General features: G+C 41.1%; 1 protein-coding gene across 1 annotated transcript; it reads left to right on the forward strand.

The window, feature by feature from the left end:
* The first annotated feature begins 435 nt into the window (after positions 1–435).
* On the forward strand, positions 436–864 carry LOC120188453 (leucine-rich repeat extensin-like protein 3). Its single transcript, XM_039191889.1, has one exon. The coding sequence runs from the start codon at positions 436–438 to the stop codon at positions 862–864; it is 429 nt and encodes a 142-aa protein (XP_039047820.1).
* The last annotated feature ends 469 nt before the right edge of the window (positions 865–1,333 follow it).

The following is a 1,333-nucleotide window of genomic DNA, read 5'->3' on the forward strand; positions in this document are numbered from 1 at the left end:
GTTTGATCCATCCTTATTAATAATTAAACCCCAAACCACGGCATATATAACAATATGAACCAAGTTTCAAACTCTACTACCCAAAACCAAAAAGCTAAACTTTAAAGTCTAGAGCTTTGAGCTAGAGTTGTAAAAGATTGAGCTTTTGGGCACAAATTTGGAAGCATTGCAAAAGCTCGTATTTCCCAGTCGTGTAAATGGCCTTCACGTGCAACCATCACTAATTCACTAACCCTTTTTCCCTTGGATCCCTAATCCAGCCCAACCACTCACCAAACTCAGTAACTCGCCTCCCGTTGCATTAAACTCACAATGAAACAAGGACCAGATCAAAAATCCTATCTTCTCACACAATCTAACAAAAACAGGGACAGACCCTGTTTTTCAGATTTGCAGCTTCTCGTTCTTTGTATGGTAAAAAAAACAATAAAAAAGATGTGTTACGTGGGGAAAGCAACAAAGATCTTCATCTTCATAGTTACGGTGTTAGTGGTTTCGGGTCTTGTATTGGGATTCGGGCTGCTTCGTCACGGCCACCATAAGTCACTTTCGTACAAGTGCGACGGCGACTCTTGCGGCCCTCCTCCCAATGTCTACCCTAATGCACCACCTTTTTCTTCCTCCTCCTCTTATAGCCCCCCTTGGCCCGCCACTGACTCTAACCAGCCTAGCCCTGACCCACCAGCCGTTGAGGAGGCTCCTCCTCCACCTCCAACACCTATCACTGACCCAAATCTTCCTCCACCGCAACTTCCTCCTGCTGCTGCTCCTCCTCCACCTCCTCTTTCGAGTACAGTGTTGCCGGTGCCACCCTACAATCAGCCGACTCCGGTACTGGTGGCTCCTGGTCCAGTCGGACAATAACAATTTTACAGATAAACGACTTGAAATGTGATCCGATCTCTGAGCACATGAGGTTAGCAACCACCACAGTACATGTTCCTACCCATGCTTCGCTCTTAGTTTCCATTTTTTGGTTTAAAGAAGGAAAAAAGAGGTTTATTTTTGTTTCCACTTTCAGTTTTTTTTAATTCATTCTTATTTTAGATGGCTTGTATAGTGATGAGATGAGATGATTGATGAGATTTGGATTGGATTTTTTCGCTTATTTTTACTGATTTTGAGAATTTTTGTGTGTTCTTTCACAAAATTCTGTGCTGTGCTGTAACTGAACATAGGATTATACTGAACTGAATTGTTGGTGAAATGTTATTTTCAAATTGTTGTACAAATGCCCTGTCTTAACAAATTGTAGGTAAAATGTTTTGTATAGTAATTTAACCAAATTCGCTTAATTTGTTTTCTAAAAATAATTATGTTTCTACATTGCAAA

This window comes from Hibiscus syriacus, unplaced genomic scaffold (assembly GCF_006381635.1).
Source record: "Hibiscus syriacus cultivar Baekdansim isolate YM2019G1 unplaced genomic scaffold, ASM638163v2 tig00116944_pilon, whole genome shotgun sequence".
Taxonomy (NCBI): domain Eukaryota; kingdom Viridiplantae; phylum Streptophyta; class Magnoliopsida; order Malvales; family Malvaceae; genus Hibiscus; species Hibiscus syriacus.

Bases quoted from the DNA above. Each gene is read 5' to 3' on its own strand.
- LOC120188453 (XM_039191889.1), top strand. From the start codon at position 436: ATGTGTTACGTGGGGAAAGCAACAAAGATCTTCATCTTCATAGTTACG.